The sequence below is a fragment of the Cottoperca gobio genome, chromosome 9, assembly GCF_900634415.1.
Source record: "Cottoperca gobio chromosome 9, fCotGob3.1, whole genome shotgun sequence".
In the NCBI taxonomy this organism is placed as follows: Eukaryota; Metazoa; Chordata; class Actinopteri; order Perciformes; family Bovichtidae; genus Cottoperca; species Cottoperca gobio.
In genome coordinates this window covers 25,619,953-25,643,134 of record NC_041363.1, presented here as the reverse complement: position 1 = coordinate 25,643,134, position 23,182 = coordinate 25,619,953, and the positions used below count along the sequence as shown (strand labels likewise).

The 23,182-nt window shown below is 40.8% G+C and overlaps 1 protein-coding gene across 1 annotated transcript in view; it reads right to left on the bottom strand.

Annotated features, from left to right (window-relative positions):
* Positions 1 to 21,859, bottom strand: part of znf608 (zinc finger protein 608) — a 57,509-nt gene extending 35,650 nt beyond the window's left edge. Inside the window, 1 exon segment of the mRNA XM_029439685.1 lies at positions 20,945 to 21,859. Within this exon segment, the coding sequence (XP_029295545.1) occupies positions 20,945 to 21,859 (915 nt within the window).
* Positions 21,860 to 23,182: the final 1,323 nt, after the last annotated feature.

Sequence of the window (23,182 nt, the reverse complement as noted above, 5' to 3'; positions counted from 1 at the left end):
AAGCTAGCTAACGTTAGCTGTTAGCTGTTAGCAGTTAGCAGACGGTGAACAGAGGATCTATAGAGTTTCATTATGGTGTGATCAAGCTCTGTTCAGTAAATATGACTATTGGGCGAATATATATTATAAGGTTATCATGATGTGTTCAATGCAAAGGAGATGTTTTCACTGCAATGTAAAATAGATATTAGAGAGGGAATTCTGACCTGTTTGTGTTTGCTGACAAAAACCAGTATCCAAATGATAATAAAGGTGTGTATGGAGTACGTGGGATTTATTGTTTTGTTTTTGTTTTTTCCTGTGGTATTGAATTGGTATCGAGAATTGTGGAATTTCACTTGTATCGACTACTAAATATTTGGTTTTGTGATAACCCTTCTGTGTCGTATCATATTTCTTCTCTGCTTCGAGTCTCCAGCGGCGCTTCACAAAACCAAGAACAGTTTTTCAGTTTTCGAAGTGTGTGAGTGATCTTAACCACTGTCATCACCATGGTTACACATAATGAAATACTAAGTCATCGGTGCCTATAAGAGCCTCACTCTTATCTCCTCCACTTATTATGGTCCAATTACAACAGCTCTGGGAAATAATTCTGCTGAGACAGCGGCAGTAATCAGCAATGAAGGATTTTTCTCGCCATTATGACTCAATAAAGATTACAGACTTGACAGATATCTCACTGCACAATATTCTGGAGTGATTTCCCAGTAAAGAAAAAAAAGCCAAGCCAAGTCTGTAAATACAGCAGCTTTGTCAGGCCCAACACAGAGCTCTTCTGTGGCACCTTGGTTTCCCAGATAAAGGAGTTGTGGTTCTGATGTGTTATTATGAAGATCAATCAGTTAATCACAAAAAGGTTGCTCTCACATCTGAAGAGAAAACATGTTTTTTCGTATTTCTCTGGAGAGAAAAACAAAAGACTCAGCGGTGCTCTGCGCTTTTCTTTAACATCACTCTGCTATGTTTCCTTCTACAGCAGCTTAAACTGAGAAGGTTACTGCCAAAGGTTACAGTGCAGCTTCGGCTCTGTGGACTGGATATCAGCACATAGTCAATATTAAAGGACCTGTATCTGATCAGAACATCCCTATTCAACTGTGACAATGTTTAAATACATTTTCTCTGTTTGTTGGTAATGTTAATGAACAAAACATGTGACTCACAGAGTCTCAAGTAGGCCTAATTTCACTTGATAGAGTTCATTTAGGGAGACCAATGATTTACATTCCACATGGTATTTCCCTGTGTCCCTATAAAGTTAAACTGACAGTAAGTTTGCGATTTGCAAAACAATCACTGTTCCCTCCTCTAGTTACTGTGTGGCTCAATATGTCCATGTAGAGGGAGCTCACTAATACTTCAGGCTTCAGGGTTTAGTTTCTATTCTGTCCCACGCTATCAGTGTCTGCACTCCAGGTATTATGAGGTGCTTTATTTCAGCTGCACTGCATTTATGTTAAACCCCTGATAAACAATGCAAATGTATCATGCAAAATAGCAATAAAACAAAAGACAGATGATCCTCTGTGCTTCCTGAAACTGTCTGTTAACTCCCACACAGCTGCTGACAAAGACCACCCAGGACTTCTTCTACCAAATCACAAAGCAAATTAACTATAAAAGAAGAATTCCACATCCCCGATGGTTTCTGTTCTGCCGTTAACGCCTTTCCTCCCTTAGACACACAGAATAACAACGCTCGATCACAATTCACACAGCAGCTATAGTCGAACAGCAAAATAACAATAAAAACACAAGCCTGCTCCCTTGTGTGGTAAATGCTTCAAACAAATCATCTTTTCTCACACTGTTTCTTAATTAAAAAATCCTACAATACACACAGAAAAATCCCAGCAACACTACAGAGAACTGCAGGCAGCTTTAGCATTAAAGACACAGGCGTGTGAATGTTGTGGGAGATGTCTGACCATGTTAACATCCTGATGTTTAGAATGCTTGAGGGAATCATTTTGCAGTTTGAAGGGAAATGCGCTTAATCACTTTCTTGCAGTGAGTTAGATGATAAGATTAATACCATTCTCATGTTTGATAAGGGTAAATATGAAGCTAGAGCCAGCAGCTGGTTAGCTTAGCTTAGCTTAAAGATCAACATGAGATGGGTGTCAATCTTCTCATCTAAAAAACACCACTTTAAATATTGTGTTTACCAGAGATATGCTCATAAGTTTGTCGAAAATCAGTAATTCAGCATGAAAAAAGTATTAAAATATGATTAATCGACTAAAAACATTTGAGTGGACTAAGACCAAAACATTAGTAGACTAATTGACTAAAAGGGGACAGCACTACCTTTGTATTTCAACGAAGTATACGATATTTGTGTAAAAAAAACTCAGAGGAGCAGCTTGTCACTAACATAAGAACAGCTGATCCACCTTAAAGGTCAGTCCACCTTATGAAAGCCTGATCCAAAGTTGTCGCTAGCTTCGGGGCTAACCATCTTCACTTCAAACACGGGTGGCAAGCAAGACACTGGAACTTTGCTTGGGTCTTGATGAGTTGTAGCATTTAAATGAATGTACACACTGCTCTGCTACGTTCACAGCTGTAATGTTCCTGCTAACTTTTTACTCACTTTTTTCAAATTCCCCAATGCATAGGCAAGGCGGGGAGTCAACTCAGTCAACTTAGGCCCAGCGGGTTTGCAATACACTAGCGGAAAACATGATACAGCATCAATGCATCAGTCTAATAGAAAGAGGAGCGTCTGCATATTTTACAGAATTGAAAATTTCATAGCAATCCATCCAATAGTAGATATATTTCAATCAACTACAAATGTCAACCTCATGGTAGCGCTAAAGGAAAAGTCAGAGGACTATCAAAGTCAGTAGGATTGATTCTCTGGGGTCCATTATCAGGGAAGTCCATACAAGAGCTACTGAGATATTCCAGTCTGGAACAAAGTGGTGAACAAACATCCCATGAGTCAAATATCTGCATTACATGATTCAGTAAAGTATCATGTTTATATACTACTAGTTAAACTGGTTACCGTTGGCTTGAGTTCATCTGGTAAATCCAACATGTATTGGTCATGTATACTGTATCAGTCTTTCACTTCTTGTTCAGCGTCCTTCTCGCCTCAAGCTTCTGCAATCATCGATTTCAGTTGTCGTGTTTTTTTCCCTGACTCTCTAATATCTTGTTTTGTGAGTCCTTCAGTATCTGTGGCTGGGAAATGGCCATTTCTGTCAAGACAAATGAAGTAAGTCACAGTACATAAAGTAATGTTCCAAGGCTGGATTGTTAGCTATTTAAGTCAAAGTCAAATGTCAATGTGACTTTAAATGAGGTTTTATTACTTTTGAAACAGAACCGGGAAGTTCCAGATTCCCCTTGGCCCAATATACATAGGCTACTTGGCACACCTTGGCACGATTAGACGATTACATGTTGACATATGCTGTCAACATGTAACCATATGGCACCATATCGATGTCCCGGCCCCGCCTGCCACCACCTCCTCTTTGCAAAATAGTGACTGGGTTCAGCTAAATTCAGTCTGGTTCTTTGCTGATCGACTGGATTTGCCAACAGCACACTGTAACTAGCTTACTAGCTAACTAGCCAGTCAGCATGTAACGTGAATGTTATGCTACAGACGAAAGCTAGTAACCTAGCATGCTATGAATCAGCAAAACGGGCTAACACCAGCTATCTTAATACTAATACTAATTGGATAAGCAATGCCAAACCATGACTCTTCTTAGATCATAGTCCCAGCTGGCTTGTCAAATATTACACCACACACCGTGTTCATGAAGTTTGTTCTTACTTTTAGACAAGTCGACTAGTTTAAGTTTAAACTTCTGTTCAAACATCAGGGAAACAGGGAAACAGTCATTAGAAACATCCCTCACTATCTTCCATAACAGTTCTTTCAGCAAATTAGTCAACCTCCGGGTAAAAAAAGAAGAAGCTTGCCCTGTCTACAAAAGCACCTTCTCATTAGTGGAAAGTCATTGCTTCAAAAAGTAGTAACAATTTTGAGTGACAAATATACCACTGTTCTTAGTGAGGGTTCAACTGCAACCACAGCCACTCTCAGGTACAAGACAAACACATAAAGTTAAAAAATAAATAAATAAATAATTGAAAATATGTTTTCACAATACTAGATAGATCTCAATAAAAGCTGTATTTAAATCGATTTCACTCCTTAAATCCACTTTAGTTGTGAGAGCCAGAGGATGCAGCTGGAGAGCGAAAAACAGATCACAGAAAAGTCTTTGAAGATTTGACTTCAATGTTTCCTTCGACTCGCTGGAGCTTTGTGTTGAGGTTGAATCACTAACTGCAGATACAGAGCTGGATTTACCCAAATTAATCAGGATAAGGGGGGGGGGGGGGGAATACCAGGGGAGCCAGCTGAGTTTTCCATTAATTCTGGCTCTAAAATCTATAATTAAACAAAGAGACTTTTTTTATGTTCGCTTTTTATGCTCAAAAAAAAAAATTTAAATCACATTTTTATGCTTCAGACTACAGAGAAAATCATCGTTGTATGTGTTCAAAAATGCCAATAAAGAATTTTAATCAATCCGATGATCCAATTATCCACTCATCTTTTCATTTATCCATCTTTTTATTTATCCATCCATCCACCCCCTCATCCAGCTCTGTTTGTGGATGCAGGGATGTGTATAGAAGCTGTAAAACTGAATTTTGTCGACTTGTTTGATGAGAAAATGCTGCGTCTACGTCTTCGTCCTTTCTATTCATCGTCTCCTCTTCTTCCATCTATGCTCCATCCTTTCATTTTCCTTCTCCCTTTTTACGGCCTTCTCTTCCTCCATTCTTTCACTCCCTAACCACTCTGTCTTTCTCATCCACTTTTCTTTTGTCCTCCTCCTTTTGCTCATTCCCTTTCATCTTTTCCCCTTTATTTGCTTCTCTTGTCTTCCTCTTTCTTTCCTTTTTGTCTTTTTTCTTCATTTTCTGATCTAATTTCCTCTCCTCTTCATATACCTTTCATTTCCTTTTCTTGTTCTTTCTTCGTTTCCTTTTCTTCCCTTATATTCCATCCTCTCTTCCACCCTTTTCCTGTTCTTTCTTTCTTCTTGTGATCCTTTCCTCTCGACTGTTCTTCCCCCTCTTCTTTTCTTTCTGTCCTTATTCGCCTCTCTCTTCCTATTTCCCCCTCTCCCTTCCTTCATCTTATCCCTCTCTTGTGCCCTTTTCTTTTCCTATAATTTTGTTCTCATGTCCTCCTCCTCTCCCCCTCTTTTCCTTCCTTCCTCTCCTTTCTTTCATCTTCCTTCTCTTCATTGCTTCCTCCTGTACCTTCTTCCATCTGTCAACCTTCTGTTTTTCTTCCGCCCTCCTCCCTTCGTTTCCCTTCTTTACTCTCCTCTACTTTCCTTGCCTCACATCCTTCTTTCCTGAATTAATTTTTTCTTCATCCTATTTTTGTCTTTTCTCCGCATGCTCTACTGTTCCTCCCTTCTTCCTCCTCCTCCCTTTACCCATCCTTGCCTCTCACTCCCCCATTTTTCGTTCCACCTTCTTGACGTCACATTTTGTGCTTTCTTATTTTTTCTCCTAATTCTTGTTATCACCTTTTCTTCCTTTTTCATCTCATTTTCTTCTACTCTCATTTTCTTTCTCTCCATTTCCTCCTTTTCCGTCCTATCCTCTTCCTATCTTCCTCCTCTCCCCGTTCTTTTCTCCAATCTTTCCTGTGCCTCATTTTACTATCCGTCTTTTCTCCCTTTCCCATCTTCTTGTCCTCATGTCCTCCTCCTCTCTCCCCCTCCCCTCCTGGTCCACCTCCCCTTCTATTAAATCCTCCAGTGAGCAGCCACACTGAGTTTTTTTTCCCAGACAGAAATCATCCCTGTCTTTATTGTCAGGCTGCTGAAAGAGGATGCATTGTGTGTGTGTTTGTGTGTGTATGTGCAGACAATCTGTGGTTTGTGGAGTGTGTGTTTGTGGATTGTGTGTTTGTGCTGCACATGTTTTTTGAAAATGGTAGCCATCTTTTTTTTCCCATTTTGTCTCTCCAGCCTCTCATCTTTTTTTTTTCGCTCCCTCCAGCAGCACCATAAGAGCACACACACACACACACACACACACACACACACACGCACACGCGCATACGCACACACACACACACACACACACACACACACACACACACACACACACACACACACACCACTTACCTTCCTATTGAATGACAAGCTCTAATGGCATGACATTACTCACTGCCATAATAACTCCTGCTGCTGCAAAACATCCTGAAAACTAACAACCACTTTCTTTCCTTCACCAACAGCAGCGCTGCACAATCAAACATTGACAATAATTATGTCAGCCCAATTCTGCATAAATTAATCTCCCAGAGTTGTGAGTGTTTGCAAGCAGCGTTTTGATAATGATATCATTATGAACTAAGACAGACATCATATAATGCTGGCACTGGCAGCGGATGTAACACCAGAGACTGTTTTAATATGCAAGAGACTCAATCAGGTTACTACAGGGAAATATTTCAGACGGCTGACTGGCCCATCAGAATAACAGCCACAGACATGTTACTTACAACATAGTACCTATTATCTTTAATAACACAACAACCCCAGACGTGTCAGTTAGCTCCCAGATGTGGACCGCTAACCCGGTCTCCTAGAAATTATGTTTATATAAAACTAATTTGTAACATCAAATATAATTGGAAGTAAACGTAATGTTTTCCATCAGGGTCATTAACATATTTGCCAAGATGCAAAATGTTGATAGCAGCAAAAGCATGATAGATTTTTATATACTTCTATTTTGTATATTATATGTATATGGTTTATGTTAGTGGGACATTGTAGTCTTTGTTAAATATTGAAAGTAAATTGAAACAGTTTATTTTATTTTCATTTAACTGAAATCACAATCTTTACCTAATCCTAATCGCAGTGGGTTTGTTTCCTAAAACGAACCCCCGGTGTTCTGATATTTGTGCGCCACCATCAGACTGCTACTTCACACACTAGAGAAAACATTGCCAGAGGGAACAGCAATTACGTTGCTCCTCAGAACATGGCAGAACAAATAAGTAGTATATAAACACAATTTTCTAGGAGGCTTTTTTGGAACTGCAGACACAACTCCTGACATCTGATACCATGGTAACATGGATGAGATGTCAATTCTAGGTGAGAATTGTCCTCACCACAAAAAGTAATCGCATTATGTATTTGGTCAAACCCTTACTATAACCTTGATGTTCCTAACAAGGACTTTTGGTGCAAATAAAACATGGTGAAAAGAGAGACTGTCCTACCCCAAGAAATGACCCCCATACGATCTATAGTTACGTTTATTCTTAGGTCGTATTTATAATGGGAGCAGAGGAGGAAAAGTCCACGCAGGGAGGAAGTCGGGGTGGATGAATGGTTCAAACAATCACGTGACTTTCAACCAGGAAGTGTGTCCCGTGTGAAACCAAAAGCCAACTTCCAGTTATTTTAACTTACGTCAGTTAACCTACGTAACTTCCTTGGCTTGTCACATACAGAACTTACTTAACTTACGGCACATACGTAACATAGGTTAACTTACGTACGTAACGGAATTTGTGATTGTTTCACAACATTAACCACGTGTTTAAAAGCTGCAACTGTTACATTCAGGTATAAAGACTTGTGGATCTTCAACACCGGTAGTGGCGTTAAGTTAAGAAACGCTCCTTGGGTTGACCGACCTATGTGGTCGTATGGGTCGGAGAACAACTACATTTGAGGTGAAAATTATATTCTCTTCTGAAAACACATTTAAACTTTTAAAAGTGGGCTTACATCCCTCCTGCATAAGGACAGAGATCAAATATTTTGAGCCTGAGGCTGTTCTAAAAAACATTTATGCAAAAGAAAAAACACAATTTCAGAGTTGGGGTATAAACATATTCTTCTTACATAATATTTCTGGATACAAATAACAGGCTTGCACACAATGTGGTTCAGCTTCACCTTTAACAAGCATGATGTTTGTAGCCCATTATGATGCTCAACAGTATATCTGAACAAACATTCAATTAGACCTGAGAAAATAAAGGTTTTATGTACAAAGGCTCTTTGGTGCTGCACTTTAACAACACATACTAGCAGCTTGACTGGACAACATCTTCGGCATATATTTACTCAGATGAAAGAATCTTTAATCAGATGTTAGATGAGAGAACTAGAACCCCCTGTGTAGAAAGGAACGAGATGTTAGGAAAGCTGCGGTTAAATAAAATATGAAAGGCAGGAGAGAAGAGGATACGCGGTGTTTTTTAGAAGGTAACAACAGACGCTGGCTGTTTTCTGTTTTTCACTGTTTCCTACAGCAGTGGAGGCTGTGGTGACTGATTGCAGAGGAAAACCTGCCAGAGCCGAGCGTGTGGGCGTACCGTCGTACCATGAAGCTCTTTTACACTGGCTGGCATTGATACTTTGATACCTAATGGACTCTGAGCCTCCACATGAGCTGTTGTACTTCTCTGAAAACACACTTCTGTGCCTCGAGTAAAAACAACACTGTCAGCGCTGACGTTTACTTTTCAAACACTTGTTAATCTTCTCTTGTATTTGAGCTTCTGTCTAATTACCAAATCTAATGGAAACAATTTTTTCTACCAATTAATCGAAAAGCCAATATATTGAGCAAATGTTGGCATTTTAGTGTCTATCACCTAGCTTTGATGACGCACATGATTGATCACTTTTTTATTTCACAGTAGAGCTTTGTATTCATCAAGAGAATTTCTCAGAAAAAGGTAATACAATAGCACAATTAAAAAAAATTATGAAATTAAAGTGAGGACAGAGAGTGAATAAGAGCGTACTGTGATATCATATCACTAATTAATGTTGACAACAATTTCAAAACGAAGGCCGGCCGTAACATTTCTGATGGAGCTGCACCCAGACGGGCATCATGATAGACAGTTTTAGCTCACATGTTGAACCACAAAGCCTGGCTGTGGCATGCAGTGAAGCAGGAACATTGTATGGCAATCTGAACATTAGATTTTATATTACTTGTGTTCAACTGAAATCTTTTTAACATGATGGTGCTGCTAGGCTCGAGGAAAGTTTATGTTGCCACCAAAATCATTAGGGATCTCACTCTGGGGACCATGAATATCAACAGCAACTCAACTTACTTAGAAATCTAGTCCGTAGTGGTTGAGATATATTATATATCAAGGCGATGTACTCGGCGGAAATCAATTCAGCTCTCCCTACACAACCAGAAATAGATTCAGACGGCCGAGAGCTGAAGATCCAATGCTTACTGAGGCAGTAGTATAGTTAAAGATGAAATATTCATCAGGTTGCAATCCAGTGCAAATTCGGGTTAAGCGATTAGAAGAACATATCGGTTATCCTGGATTGGCGCAGTACATCGTCCTTTTGGGTATTTTTTTTCGTTAATTCAATGGTCTGCCTCCAAAGAAAGAGATAGCCACTGCTCAGTGGGCAGAGAGAGAGAGACAGGGGGAGGTGTGCCACACACACACTTACGCAACTATATGTGCAATCAGCCGATGTTGGGCCAATTGGAACATTTTAACATATCGCTCAACCCTAGTGCCAACACTACGGCCGTCATTGTCTGCAGTTTGTTATCAGTATATTGAAAGCTGTAGGCCTCCAGCTACGCAGCATTAACTTGCTGGTAACAGTGTGGCCATCCTGATCTGGGTGCATTCAGGTTTGACTCTCCGCCCCATTATCTGGACTATATACACAGACCGACAGTCTAAAGGTGAATAGACACCGATGCAGATGTTAGAAGTGCCACAATTGCATACAAAGTCAATAAAAATAGATGCAAATTTGCCTAGGACAGCACAAAATGAGGTTTGAGCTTGAGAGAAACATCTTCGTACTTCATGAATATACGTTACAAACGTACATAGCTGACAGGTGACATTTTCACTGACTCTGAACATCTTGTTTTGTTGAAATTCGACAAATAAACATCATGTTTTGGAGGTTTTTTTGTTCAGTAACAGAAGAATTATAACTGCAGATCTCTATTACAAAGTTTTCCCCAGGATGGTGAGAGAAACTGAGCCTGAGGCATACTGATGAAGCTAGGTGTGAAAGAAAAAAAAGGACCTTCAAGGTCACCTGCTCATTTTGAAAAACTTCTGACGCTTCAGGTTTCTTTTAAAATTCACCAGCGGGGCTACCTCTGCCTTCTGCCTGTCTGATTTCCATGTTTTCAACCAATAATCTCCTGTCAATCACAGCCCAGTGGAGCCGACACACAAAGGCCAAAGCAAAACTCTTCCACCAGCACCAGTCTGTACTGTAAAGATGGATTTTACACTGAGCTTTAAATTGATGTTTTCCTTCTTTAGCAAAGGGATCAAAATATAGGAAAAATAAATATTTCCCAGCAAGTTAAAATATAAGAAAATTGTCTTCAAGGATAGAAAAGGGTCTTCAGTCCCCCCGGAATGAGCATGACCCTGAACACATCCTGCTTGCTCATTTGTGAGTCAAAAGACAAAGTGAGTCTGGTTCAGAATACAGAAGAGGACTCTCCCAAATGTCCATGAGACAACTTTCCATCAATAACTGAGCTGAAATGTTTTTCAGCTCAAAAGCTTTTTTTCTAAGATTATTGTAATTCATGGACAAATCTTGGTAAAATTGATGATTGAGCAATGTCTTGTTCATGATAATGTAGTAATTCAGTCACATACATCTTCTATGTTTACATTTTATAGACCAAACAATCAATCTATTTCTTTTTTTTTCCAACACAACATAATTTCTGTCAAATGTTGTATTTGTACTATGTTGTTTATCCTGTACACACGACATCTATTGCACGTCTGTCCGTCCTGGGAGAGGGATCCCTCATCAGTTGCTCTCCCTGAGGTTTCTTCCATTTTTTCCCCTTTAATTATGGGGTTTCTTTTAGGAAGTTTTTCCTTGTGCGATGCGAGGGTCTAAGGACAGAGGATGTCGTAACCTGACAAATGTATAATTTGTGATTTTGGGCTATACAAATAAATTTGATTTGATTTGATTTGAAACGATTAATAGAGAAAGGTACTGGCAGATTAATCATTAATAAAAATAAACCCGAGTTGCTTGTGTCGAGTGTTCTCCAGTGCATAAACCAAGCCGCTCTCGACCCCACAAAGGATTGTGTGTAAGAGATCATATACATATATTTACTGTGGCAGAAAATGTAACTGATTCATAGAGCTTATACTTTGGCGACGGCTCCACGTGTAGATGCAGCGGTCGGTTGGTCTCATGAACTTCCCTCTCGGCATCTTCCGACCACCCGGGCAGACCTGCCGGACCAAACACCACCGAGAGCAGACCGCCGTGGGACGAAGGAAAGGGAGCCGAGATCGGGGCTAAACTAACCCAGTTAGGACCTAAGCCACTACCCAGCCTGCTCCTGGCTGATGTCCGGTCGTAAGAAAATAAACTGGATGAAATAAGACGCATCTTTACAGAGACCTGGCTCCATCTCGGCATCCCGGGTCAAGGTGTTGTACTTGACGGTCGGACTGCAGGACAGAGCGCAGAACTTGAGTAAGACGAGATGAGGCGGATTATGTGTTTACATCACTGATGCTTGGTGCTCAAACATAGTCAAAGTTGATGAACAATGGTTTCCCCCATGAATTTGTTCATGTTAAAGATGCCGGCCATGTTATCTTCCCAGAGAATTCACGATTCTTTACAAATCCATCCTGATGCGAACTCAATAAATGCACTATAGGAAGGCATTAGTGTCTTTTATTGTGTAGCATAAATGGAAAAGGCTACAACTGCATTTATTTGTGCAACTCTGTGTTGCATAATGACAATAAATTATCCTTGAATCAGACACGAAATCACTGCACATCAGATTATAACAGATACAGGAGAGAAAGATCTGGGAAACAATCGTTTTATCCTCAGTCTCGGCCCAGGATCAACCCTCTTATTCAATCTTTCTTAATCGACAATTCCATAATGCACAATTTACATCCAAAGCACAGCCTTGAAGCTGAATAATAATGTCTCACTTAAAGGTGCAATCTGTAATTCCAAGCCACCTGCTCCAGATAAACAGGGGGCAGTTTTTCACCTCTACTACTGGCTCAAACCATCGTTTTTTAAAAAACAATTATAGTATGTTATCCTGTTATCTGTATTTTAATTGTAGTAGTTTGTCATATGTATTGTATTCTAAGTCTCACAGTATTCCAATGTATTATTTATATTGTGTATTGTATTCTACAGCTGTATATATCTCTCTTCTAGTGTTGATATATTTACTGTGTATTTCTTTACTCCAGTAAGTCAGTCTATCTTTCAATCAGTTCATTAGAGCAGACCGCTGAAACTCTCAGAGTCTAAATATCTCTGCTATCTAATCATCTTCACGTGGATCTTAGATATCTGTGTTTACTGAGGCACTGGGGGCTGTACAGTCCGTGTAACGTTACGTTTTGATCGTTTGTATGTTGGCTTGGGTCCGAGCGGCAGAGACGAGGGAACAAATCCGGCTCGGATTCGGCCGGCGTATATCTCAGCACCGTGAGTCACAGCGGGCTGATGGCACGCTGGGTCTAACCTGTGTAATGGCAGCAACAGAAAGTTTGACGATCCGGCAGGGAGTCGGCTGATTCAGAGCTATCTGCTGACTGCTAAGATCTGTCCGTCTCCCGTCTCTCTTGCACACTCTACATCTGGCAGAGAAGCCTCCTGGCAGCGGTGGGGACAAGGCGATGCTGCGAGTCCTTTTCTCGTTTCTGCTACTTTGGATTGACAAGCCCTGAGTCTGCCTGAGTCAGGCAGCTTCTCCCTCTGGTCTGACGCAGACTGGAGCTACACTGACTCACTATTCATCTGAGACATTATGTCAGTTATCTGATTTCAGTAGATATCTCTGCAACACATCGATGTCTTTGACAAAACGTCGATGTTACCTCTTCACATTCTGTTGATAATGTTAGTTCATTATCGTTATGTTCATTGTTTTAAAGTTTAAAGTTTAAATTCTTTCATGTCTTACACATTGAACCTTTAAGGTGATAACATGTCAGTGTTGTGTTAACAGCTTGTTTGTCTGTGATCAAGTCACCCAAAAGGAAATTGATCCACCCAGTTCGAATGTTATCAGCCGATTCAATAATCAGTGGTTATTAGCCTTATAGATATGGGGCAGAAGGGGCCTGCTACACCAACTGGTAGGTTTCATTATCTATTCACACGGTTGATCACCGAAAGAAGGGATAGAACGGAGTCATTTTAACCCAAATCACGATCGTTACCTAAACCTTAACAAGTAGTTTTGTTGCTAAAGGAGTTGTTCTGTTTGTGTTCAAAATGTTAGGTTACATTCAGCTTTAATTGTGACAACTTGTTTTTAAAATTTTTACTTTAACTTTTACCCCTTAACAAAGGGGCGGAAGGAAGAGTGGTTGTTCAGTGGTCGAAGGGTTAGTGTTTAGATCCCCGGCCCCTGCAGTGAACATGTCGAAGTGTCCTTGGGCAAGATACTGAACCCCAAATTGCTCCCGATGGCATGTTCAACAGTGTGTGAGTGTGTGATAATGTTTATCATTACTGACGAGCTGATGTGCACCTTGTATGGTAGCCACTGACTCTGTGTGAATGTGTGTGAATGCTGACATGTGTTGTAAAACGTTTTGAGTGATCGCAAAGATTGGAAATGCGCTATATAAAAGCAGTATATTTACGTAGTAGTCGCAGTTTGGCCCGTCTGTCGCATTAGAAACGAAGCAATAACTAGCCCATTTAATCGGCTGATAACATTTGAAATGAGTAGCTGATACTGCTTTACCACTGTGTTTTAGTAACACTAAACAGCAATATTTAATTGCAATAACCGCAATCTTTCCTAACCTTAATAATTCTGTTGGTGACCTGCGCAGATGTTGTAGGAACAAAATACATTCTTAATTGTTGGTAATTGATGTTAAATGTTCGAGTCACACACAGTGATTCTTCAGTCACATTTGACAGTTCTGACTGTCGTCATAGTTTTACACAGAGAGGTAGAAACCCTTTTAAATCAACTCTCAGTCCTTGTTAAATTGCTGTGGATATGACTCACAGTTGAACAGCTGTAAATGCAAGTCTTTGCACATGTCAGACCTGACATCTCAGCAGACATGAGTCAGTCCCTGGCTGGTTTGTCCCTGTTTAGAAATCCACATCCAGAGTCAGCAGCCAGACATTTTGTGTTGTGTTAAAATGTGTTGAGTGTTTTTGGAATGACGTCTGACTGACTGCCGGGCTCTTAGATAACTGTCTGACCGACGCATGGCTGAGGTTCGCTCCAGCCAATATCCTTTGAAAATGAAAGGATAAACGACATCAATGTGCTGATGATTATCAGGTGCAGACTGGACACATGTGATGTGAGTTTGAATCCTTGTGAGAACCGGTGACTTTTGTCTGATGATAACACGCTAAATAAAACTAATAACTCCTGTCAGGGATCATCAGAAGGTAAACAACTGCTAATAAACATAAACATTATTACATTTTATTGTTCTCTTACTAAATGATGATGGTTTTGTTTAAAGGTACTTAAAGTGACTAAATGAAAATCCATGTTGAAGGTATCACCTGAAAGCTCTGGTGAAGCTCCATCTGAAGGTCAAATCAACACATTGAAAAAACCCAACTTTAAATATTAATTTTGTATTTGCAGCATAAAGACTTTATCTTAATGTGCTCACTAATATGAATGTGATTGTTTGACTAAGATGCAGTGATTCAAATATTATTATTTTTCTCAGCTGTGAAATTGGGAGAAGATTTGTCCCGCTGGCTCTAAATCCTCAAAATATTTAGTGATAACATGTGGTTACATCACTGCTCATGAAGCGTCGCTCAAGGCAGTTGTTTACTGACATGACTGTTAGCTTACAAACACAAAGAAAAAAACAATTTTAATATACTGATTGTCTGTGTTATATTGCAAATGTGCTGATGGAAAAGCAACAGTTTATTGATTACGCAATATAAACCCTCCCTGAATGGATATAAATAAGATGTATGTATTGTGTTTTGGAGCACTGAACAGAACGGAAAAATATTCTATTTTAATAACAATCATGAAACATCAGACATAATGTGGAAACAACATGGACGCTACAAAGAAGATGTGTTGTATTTTATTGCTCAGAGCATTTAAACAACACCTTATTAGCTGTTTCCGAGTTGTTGTTCCGACTTGAGGGCGTGAATCTTCCCAGTTGGGAATCGGACGAGTAGTTTTTCTCCTTCTCACAAACAAACAGACAGACAAACCGAGTCCTTGGAAGAGGTTATAATAATCCAATAAAATAATATTCTGAAATGGGCCATTCTGCATCCTGAGTAGATTTTTACGTTTGGAACTTAAAGTAAACTTAGAATACTTTTGTACTTCTACTGAAGTAAAACATTAGTTTGGACTTCTTCCACCACGCCATTCTGGAGAAATAAATCACAATAACTGTAATGCTGCTATAGCGCTTTATAGTCGTGTGTTCTCCTCCGTCCCGATGCTCGCTCCCTCGGGATCAGCTGTTAACATGCGACATCACACCCCAATCACAACCCTCCCTGAACAAACTAAATATTGTCCTCGTCGCCATGGAAACCAAGCATGCGCAAACCAGTTAAAAACTCCAGCAGGTAAAACGATTGGCGAGGTTTCACAACATCTCAGCTCCGCTGTTACAGTAAACAGGATATGATGTTAAAACCTGACCGGATATTGACGTGCATGTGAATGCTCCTGTGAGGTGATCAGAATTCAAGATAAACCAATAAAATACAACAAAAGCAGAATTTGTATTTGTTGATTCATCTTCATGCAGCCTGCAGGGATCCACACTAACTGACAGGAAGTGATAGCAGAGCAGCCGCTGTCATTCACAGAACAACCCAAGTGCATCTTATTGTCATGCAGATGACAGTCTGAGATCCAGCAGCCACAGAACTGCTTTTTATTTCTGTCAACGAGGCTGGGTCAGATTTTAGATGGAAGTTTGATCATATCAGCCGTTTTTAAAGATCTTCACATGGGACTCTTTGTGTGGTAGGTCTGTATATTTTCAGCTGATGGCAATGTTGCTCAGTCTGTCCAGTCTGTCATGTTCCCCTCAGGATGAATTGTAATAACTTTAGTGATCCTCTGACCTCTAGCGTCAAAATCAAGTATCTCAGCTGTACTTGGAGTTTGCTGCTAATGAGATGGTGAACATGGTAAACATTACACCTGCTCAACATCAGCATGTTATTGTAGTCATTGTGAACATGTCAGCTTGCTGACATTTGGCTCAAAGCAACGCTGTGCTTGAGTACAGCCTAACAGTGACGCCGGCACGACTGCATTCTGCATACGATGCATTCCAAACGAAGGATGTGGAAGTGCCAAAAACTGCAGTTCCTCGAATGGCCACTCGAGACTGCCTCAAAAAGCAAGCTAATCCCCAAAGACCCCAATGTTAAAATGCCCAACTTTACATTGCTTTGGAAAATGTTCATATTTTAAGGAATCCCATCTGTTTCTGGATTAACAATTGTTCAAAATGTTATTATTAATCTTACATTTGATTGTTGGAAGCTTTTTGACAGCAGAAATAAACATGTTGACAGCCTGTTTAAAAATAAAAACCTATCCATTGCAACTACAGGGGGTGATTTTTTATTTAAACCAATTTAATTATATTAAGGCTTAAAGTTATCCATAATTAAGGGCGTGGCTGGTTTGAGTGAAAGGTGGTTGACGTCACAGGTCGCTAGCAGCTAGCAGTCTGCTCCGCTGCATCACTCAACTCCACGGACGATCCAATACTTTGCCCATTTTAGGTTTAGCCGGGAGTTATGCGGTGTAGTTACTGCTAAGATCACATTGTGCTTCATGATTCTTCGCTCTTCAGGAACAAGGAATATTTTATACAGTCTGTGGTTCAAGCACAGTATTGAGTGAAGGTTACCCACACAATCACCGTAATTATGCACAATAAACAGAAGAAAATAGACTTAAAGTTTAAAAATACACAGCCTGTGTAAACAACTGTATTGATTAAAATACAAGTAGATGTTTCTATCAGATGTGCATGAGACAGACTGAAAAACTCAGCTGAGACGCCATTTGTGTAAACAGAAAAAAGGCTGTAAGGTATCACTTTTAACTGAGCACACAAGGACCTCAGTCTTTTCTGTAAAACATAATTAATACATGCTTCTCTTTAATTAAAATGTTATTCCTAATCTTTGTGTAAAATCTAGACTTTGAACAAATATTTAATGTATTCAGTGATTCCGCATTTGTTCGTGTCAGCAGGGGTGCAACTATTCTATTATACATTTTATTCAATTTAAATGCTTTCAAAAAGGTCTAAAACTTAAAAAAATGGGGAGAAAAATGTAAGGGTTTTTATTCAAGAATATTTAAACACATCCAGCCTCGCACCGCAAAATGAGGAGCGGCGTTTCCGGTATTTTGAAAGCCGAACTTCAGCCTCAATCAACAGCAACTGAGTTTGCATGTTGCAAGGACAATGAGTGCAAACAGGAAGGTGTCAGAGCAGGCGGACAGCAGTCCGGATTGAATTTAAGTTAAAAGAACTGCGATGTTTCAGCTGTCGTACACTTGTGGTTTTAAAATCCAAAGCAAAGACAATGATGAAAGTGTAGCGTGCAATGCGTTCGACCAATCAGCTGTAGGAAGTGTTCATGTTGTCTGGGAGAACAGTCAATCACGGATCAGACGGATGACTGATGATGAGTTCTCAAGCACACATCATTTAAACCTTTCCTGACAACAACAAACCTCAGCAGACATTTGAATAATTAAACATGGTTATTAACATTATTACCATCTGCATTACATTTAGGTCCATCATTACTTGAACCTGGGCTGTTCCTGCAGACATTTCCATGATAAGTGAACATGTCTTTCGTCAGGATGGACTGAAAATTGTGGCCAAGTTTATTTTGTAAGTTAATAGTATTTATATGTCTTGTTGCTTGTATCGCCAGCAATCCAAATGTTGTTACAACACAAAAATGGTATGGTATATAGACGAATCTGAGATCTCATGTTTTAGTTGCTCTGGCTCCCCTTCGCTTTGGACAGATTTCCAGAAGTGCCACTCACAACCGTTTATCTGATTTAGGGCAGGTTTGAGATGAAGACTGTAAAGAGGAACGCCTTTGAGGCATTTTCAAAAATGACCAAGATGGCTGCAGCTGATGTGGAACTTTCTGTTGAGGCTGCTATCGCATCAGTATTTTCACTAAATGAAGAACAATCATCTGCACTTAGAGGTTTTCTAGAGAAGAATGACGTGTTTGCAGTACCTCTGACAGGACTTGTCAAAAGGTTTAATATTCCACAATAACAGCTCATTTCTTTATATCGTCTCAACACAAGTAGCTGCACAAGAACTCGTCACAAATTAAACACATTCTAAAAGGAGAAAAAAAAGAAGAAATATCTGAACAAAGAAGAAAACAAGATTAAGACTTGAGTAAGTATTCAATGGCAACTGTCGGTGCTTGATAGTTTTTGATACGGACACATCTTGGTCCCACAAACAAACCTCAAAGCAAAGGTTGTTTGTCAGTGTCTTCCAGAAGGTTTGCTTTGGTTTCCACAGCTAACATGAGTTTGGTAAGATTAGTGGGAGATGGTGGTCATGGTTAAAAGACACCAACATTGATCAGAAGTCACACTTTGTACAACCCCGACCCTTTCCCCGACCTCTTCCCTAAAGAGGTTTCACAGTGCCATAATTACATCACACTACATTTTTCTGACTGACAAGAGTTTTTACTCACATGACCCCGCAAATTGTTGCCCATAAAATGTTAGCATAGGATTTGAACAAATGACTGATACTAGTATAGTCTCTCCTATACAAGATATTATTCTTGTTATGTAATTTAATGTCTATCTTTTTTTTAGTTAGGGTAAACCTGAGCTTTTCCCATCACAAAAGGTTGTGAGAAAGGTCTTTAGAAAAACTAAAAACTGGGGACAGTCTTCTCCAAAATAAAGTTTTGCCATTCTTCATCTCAAGATGTCTTAATGCAGTTTCATTTGAAGTAACATTTCTCTGTTTTTCAATTGCTGGGTCCGATTACAGAGTGTTGGTAGAGATACAGAAACATCATCATCTACTTTTGTAGATATTATTTTAGGAATATAAAGTATTTTTTTCTATTTAAATAAGTCAAACTCAAATTTATTTGTGATAAATCTCGGTAACATTTTCATTAAAAAAATAAGAAATATCTGATCAAAGAAAATATTCTCACCAAAGTATTCAATTAAAAGTTTCTGGTTCTCATGGTTTTTGATACCCCATTCAACGATATCCACAAAGCGCTGTAGGTCAAAAGCACCCCTATTGACGCAGGTAAGTGCATTTGTCAATATGATGTTTTAGAAGCCAGAATAGATTATTAGTGATCATGTTTTCAGCTAAACATTGTTTGAGGCAACATTCAATCTTTAAATCTTTACATTTGAATGTCAAAAAGATTCTTCTATTTAGTGTATTTGCCTTCGGAGCTCCCTACAATCATCACAGGACACTAAAACTCTTCAGTGAGGCCCAGAATACTGTTGACAGGGAATGAATTACAGTCACTACAGAGCTCAGGGTGAGTGTGTGTGTGTGTGTGTGTGTGTGTGTGTGTGTGTGTGTGTGTGTGTGTGTGTGTGTGTGTGTGTGTGTGTGTGTGTGTGTGTGTATGTGTGTGTGTGTGTGTGTGTGTGTGTGTTTCACAGCCGAATGGGAATCCTTCAGATCAACAAATAAACAAAGCAGCCAGGGCAGGCCAGCGTTCCTCCTGTCAGCAGCATCTGCCAGTAGCAGGGAGGATGCTCCGGATTTTCCTACCTTGTTTAATCTTGCATCCACAAAAAAAGAACAAAAAAATCTCCTTCTGGACATCCTCCATCTGTTTTCTTTTTTCTTTCAGACTCTTTCAGCCTGTGTCCTCTGCTGTCACGTCCAATTCCTCCCCCTCTATCAAACATCTCTTTCCCCACTTCACCTCTCCACCCATCTTCCTCCATCTTTGTCTCTACTGCGGATGACTTATTTAAACCCAAAAATCATTTCTCAAGTGACGACATCCCTGTTAGACCCTTAAAAGACTAGAAAACAGAGCTCTGACCTGTCAGCCTGCAGTATTCATGTCTCATTTTAAAACATTTTGCCCCACACTGAAACACCTGATTCATTTTGACATTGTGGGTATTTTCCCAGATTAAATGAGCAAACAAAGCATGTATAGGCTTTTACAGAAGAGGACCATTCTCACTCCCTCACGCCTTTGCTGAGTTGCTGCTGCACATGTAAATAGTTGCTCTCTCCTTTAATATTCAGCAAACACAAGGAGGACTGGATTAAATGGTACTGAAAGGAGGAGGAGGATGGAGATGGAGGACACACTGCTGCTGCTGCCTCCCTCCTCCTCCTCCTCCTCCTCCTCCTCCTCCTCTTCATCTCCCCTCCAAAAAAGGAAAAAGACAAAAAAAAATCATCTCTGTACATCAGCATGGTAAATATCAGCAGACAGACGGGGAGACTGGGAACAATGACACCAGCTGGGCACAACAATAGGAAATAAATATAATGTGGCAGGCAGGCGTCATCCCTCCATCATCTCCATCCATTTAAACATTCCTGCTGTGTGTCTGCTGCTGTACAGGCTTCTTTGTGGCCTTCACACCTGCATCTCACTGACTGTGTGTGCTCTGAATATCAAAAATATGTATTTCTCTCCTTTTAGTTTGATGTATTCCACCTTTAAATGTGAACCTGTATGTGTTTCATATACAGATGAAACAACTGCAGGTGTGAGGTAGTATCTGTTGTGTTTGTTTTTGGGTTGTTGGTTTTAATATTGGCCTCCAGACAATAAAAGCTGCTTACCTTCTCGGCTCCTCTGTGTTTTTTGGCCGCCGGCGTGTCGTCATGCTGCCGCCTGACAACAATAGCGCCGCCGCCGCTTTTAACTCCACAATCCAGCGCAGTTTTATTGGCAGCGCCGCCGCCGTTACTCCCGCAATTATTGTTATTGTTTACGTTGTTAATGATGCTATTATCTCCCGTGATCCTGGAGTCCAGCGCAGCGCAGGGGCAGTGTCCGGGGCCGTCGCGGCACAGATGATGCTCGGGCAGGGCGGATGACGAGAGGTAGACAGAGGGAGGAGGAGACGAGCCATCGCCGGGCTTCTCCTTCCTTGTCCGGGCAGGATGAGCGGCAGCGTCCCTCTCCCTGTCTCTCTCCCTCTTCCAGCCCCGAATCATGTTTTTCCCTTTCCTCTCCTCCTTGCCTTTGGCGCATATCGCAGGAGAGGCCGTGGTCACTTCGGAGACGCCGTTGTTGTTGTTGATGTTGCCGCTCCCGTCACCGCCTCCGCTGTCCGCGTCTCTGCTGACTGCTGAGATCATCTCCAGAGCTTCTCCACCGACGCTGCGTCCTTGAGTCTCCCTACGCTGCTGCTGCTGCGTACCGAACCCGACGCACACCTCGCCGCCGCCGCGCACCGCGACGGCAGCCTCCGGTTCCTCTCGTCCCTCTCGACCGGCTCGGCTGCGTTTAAGCGCGGATCTCCTCTGCTCCGACCCGCCGCTGCCGCCACCGCCGACAGGTCCCCGGGTCTGGAGCGAGGGCAATGCCGCGTGTCTCTCGGCTGAGCCAGGAGCGCTGGAGGAGGTGATGGAGATGGAGGAGGCGGTGGAGGAGGAGGAAGAGGTGGAGGAGGAGGCGGTGAGGTTGGGTGACAGCTCCCTGCAGTCCGTCAGCAGCCCTCGATTCTCCCCAGCTCGCATGAAACGGTTCATCTCCTCCTCTCCTTGTGTCCTTTGTCGATCTTCACAATAATCAGCATTCAAGTCATTGTCAGCCCGCCGCAGTGTTGCAGCGAGCACCGAGCTATAGGTGCACACATGCAGGTCTGTTATAGGCTGCTGGATCAGGCCTGCTCCTTCACAAACTACAGCACAGACTTAATGACACCTCTGGATTTCTGACAGAGGTGTTTTCTAGGTATTTTAGTCTCATGTGTAATTAAACAGTGAAAAGAAATACAGGCCTTCATACACCTATAGGATACAATTATATGAAACACTAGAAAGAAAGTAAAATCACATCCCAGTAACACTTTACACTACAATTACAAAGAACCTATAGGCTAATAAAATATTATATGTCGTCTATCTTATTGCTTATTTTCTGTAAAAGCCTATATTCTGGAGAGTGAATACAGTGTTAGTGTCTCTCCCACGCAGCGTGATTAATATCTTAACAAATGTCTCAAATCCCACAAATTAGATTTTGGAAGAAGAAAAACAAATCTGATTCCTGTCGGGAAAAGGATAGTGGTTGGCCACAATGCTATGTTTGCTTCATTGTTCGTAAATGGAAATGGACATTTTTGAATTGTCTTTTAATAGTCACACACATGTACACAACACAGCACACACAGTGAAATGTACACTGCATTTAACCCGTCCGAGCATTCGGAGCAGGGGGAAGCTATTATATCATCAGCGCCCAGGGAGCAGTGTGGGGGTCCGGTGCCCAGGGAGCAGTGTGGGGGTCCGGTACCTTGCTCAAGAACACCTCGGTAGTGCCCAGGAAGTGGACTGGTTCCTCTCAAAGTAATAATACATTAGATTTGTGTAGCGCTTTTCTAGAAACTCAAAGACGCTTGACAGAGTGAGTACCAGTCTGACCTCCATATTTGGAACTAGCGATCCCCGGTTCCCCAGCCCTATGAACTGAGCTTCTGCTGCCCCTCTCAGGTATAACAGATTGGGTGTCCACAAAATGTATTGGAATGATGCATCCCATCAGCTGCTTCTTTCTGGAGCTTTAAAAGTGCACTGATTAGTCATAGGGGGCGCTATAACATACTTGCTGTTTTTCAACATCATGCAATGAGAACAACATTTTTAGTAGTTCTCCAAATACAATCTTATAATCACCTATTGAGATCAGTGTCTCATTATTCTTAATGGTGTTTTGAGTAAAACTAGGTAAAATGTAATAATAATATTTATAATAGACATGCAGCCATGAGCCTGAATGTTAATAGAAGATTATTGAATATAGTATAGCTACAGTATGTGATGTGCAGTCACTGTACCAAAAAGTTTAGGATA